At 40.6% G+C, this 2,217-nt stretch overlaps 1 protein-coding gene across 1 annotated transcript; it reads right to left on the bottom strand.

Annotated features, from left to right (window-relative positions):
- Positions 1–217: 217 nt before the first annotated feature.
- On the bottom strand, positions 218–1,162 carry LOC307149154 (putative inhibitor of apoptosis; the record flags this gene model as incomplete). The annotated part of the gene is made up of 1 exon (XM_079855278.1): positions 218–1,162. One exon carries the CDS (start codon positions 1,160–1,162, stop codon positions 218–220), a length of 945 nt encoding a protein of 314 aa, XP_079711404.1.
- Between the last annotated feature and the right edge of the window lie 1,055 nt (positions 1,163–2,217).

The raw sequence follows: 2,217 nt of genomic DNA, 5'->3' as shown, positions 1-2,217 counted from the left end.
TCTATGAACTTTAACATCTTGTTGGTCAAATTAACTTAAAGCCTGCGCATCCTAGCTACTTTCTAAATGTGTGTAACAGAACTTATGGTGAACAATTTAGCCATATGTTTTAAACGTGTAATGTTTAAACAAATTTTGTTACTGGACTGAGTGAAAATAATAAACTTCTCCTTTGTTTTTATTATTTATTAAGTTAAATGCAAATGATAGGAAAACTTTAGGATAGGAAAGTACGGACAGCGCCTTTGACCAATCCTCTACATATGGGGCACTTGCGCAGAGAAGGTGCACATTCTTTGCACACAACTAGGTGACCACAGGGGATGAAGACAATGTTCACTTCCTTATCCATGCAAACTTTGCATGTGCGCTCCTCTTGAAGTCTTTTTAACTGTTCCTCCATAGGCAAGTCTGAAAGATCTTGACTAGGGGATGCAGCTTCATTTGTCTGGGGCGTCGGGCCACACTCAAATTCTATCTCTAAAGCAGACTTCACCACAGGATTGTTCTCTTGTTCTCTCACAAATTCTCTTGAGTCGCTGTCTCCATTAGTCAATAGCTGCTCAAATAGTCTTGGCAATCTTGCTTGAATCTGATGAACAAACTCTTGGCCCTTTTCTTGCAAGAGGTATTCACATCTTGGAAACCACTTGGCATGTTCTACCCATGGATCATCACCAGACTCCCAACATCCGAGTACACCATCGCAACAAAAGCACTTCACGTCAACATTACGACCAACATAGTAAAAACCAGCCTTAGCCAATTGTTCTGGTCGAACAGTTATTCTTGAGGGCCAGTAGACAAATGTGAGCAACCTTTCTTCACACTGTTGCATTGCCGATACATTGAAAAGGCTAGATAAAGGTACATTATCTGCACAGTCACCTCGAACGAAACGGCAGCTGGGGTAATGCCTCTGGTGTTCTGATACTGCACGATCTCCTGGTTCCCAGTTGCTAAGCTGGCCTCCACAACTGAAGCAAGCCACTCTGTCGCCCTGGCCAAGGTAGTAGAAACCAGCTTTGGCAAGCTCGGCCGGAGATAATGCAGCAGGAGTCCATTTCTTAAAGGTGTCAAGACGTTCCTGTTCCCGACGCATGCCAAGATTGTGACAAGCCGGAGGGCGCTGGTGAGACATATCCATGTAACCGGGTCTCATTCTGATACTTCGGTGATGGCTGGTGTTGTACCCCTGCATAATGTCTTGTAAAACATCTATGTATCGTCGGGAATTTGTAGCCGTTAAAAATCTCCACATACGACTCTTTAACGTTCTATTAAATCGTTCTACGACGCTGGCTTTCAAATCGGTAGCGGTAGCGAAATGATTAATGTCGTACCTTTTCATTACATCTTGAAATTGTTTGTTAAAAAATTCTTTCCCCTGATCCGTCTGCAATTTCTGTGGCACACGACCCTCTTCGAGTATAGACTCGAACGCTCTAGCGACCTCGCGAGTCCACGCGTACTTGCTAAATACGTCTATGCACGTCAGTAGATATTTATTACCGTCGTTATCCTAGGTGTAGGCGATCATGTCGACTAGATCGGCCTGGAACTGCGTATCGACCCCGTACACAACCACTCTATTTCGTTTGTATTTTATAGGGGCTGTTTTGTGTAATGTGTAAGCATCCTCACCAGCCAGCCATTCTGAAACCTTTTTATCGCTTAAACGGACCCCACTTTCTTTTAAGACGGCGTCCTTTAGTCGTTTTTTACCCCCTAAAGAGCCGGGGTTGGAGGGTGTATAATAAGCCTTTTTCATGAGCTCCGACATGCTGCCGTTTCAACCGCTGCAAAATAATAACGCGTACATGTGGTTTGAATCAATCTTTTATTAAAAAAGTTACAGGATACATGATATAAGTAAACATGGATAAATGATGTTAATATAACACAAGTAAAAATGGATATAATAGAAGATAGTAAAAATGATTATAATACAATATACATGGATATAATAGAAGATAGTAAAAATGATTATAATACAATATACATGGATATAATAATAATAATGTTAGTACAACAAAATCTAAGTAAAATTGAATATAATGATGTTAGTACAAAATGGTTATACCATAAAATATAATACAATTGGATATAACAATGTTACATGCATAGTCTAAGTAAAATGAAGTCAACGGTAATCTAACCAGAAAAGAAAGTCACGGCAGGCCATCATGTTACGATCTAGGATGTAATCGACATACA

The sequence above is a fragment of the Squalius cephalus genome (assembly GCF_949319135.1).
Source record: "Squalius cephalus genome assembly, chromosome: 2".
Lineage (NCBI taxonomy): Eukaryota > Metazoa > Chordata > Actinopteri > Cypriniformes > Leuciscidae > Squalius > Squalius cephalus.
This window is presented reverse-complemented; position numbering and strand designations above follow the sequence as displayed.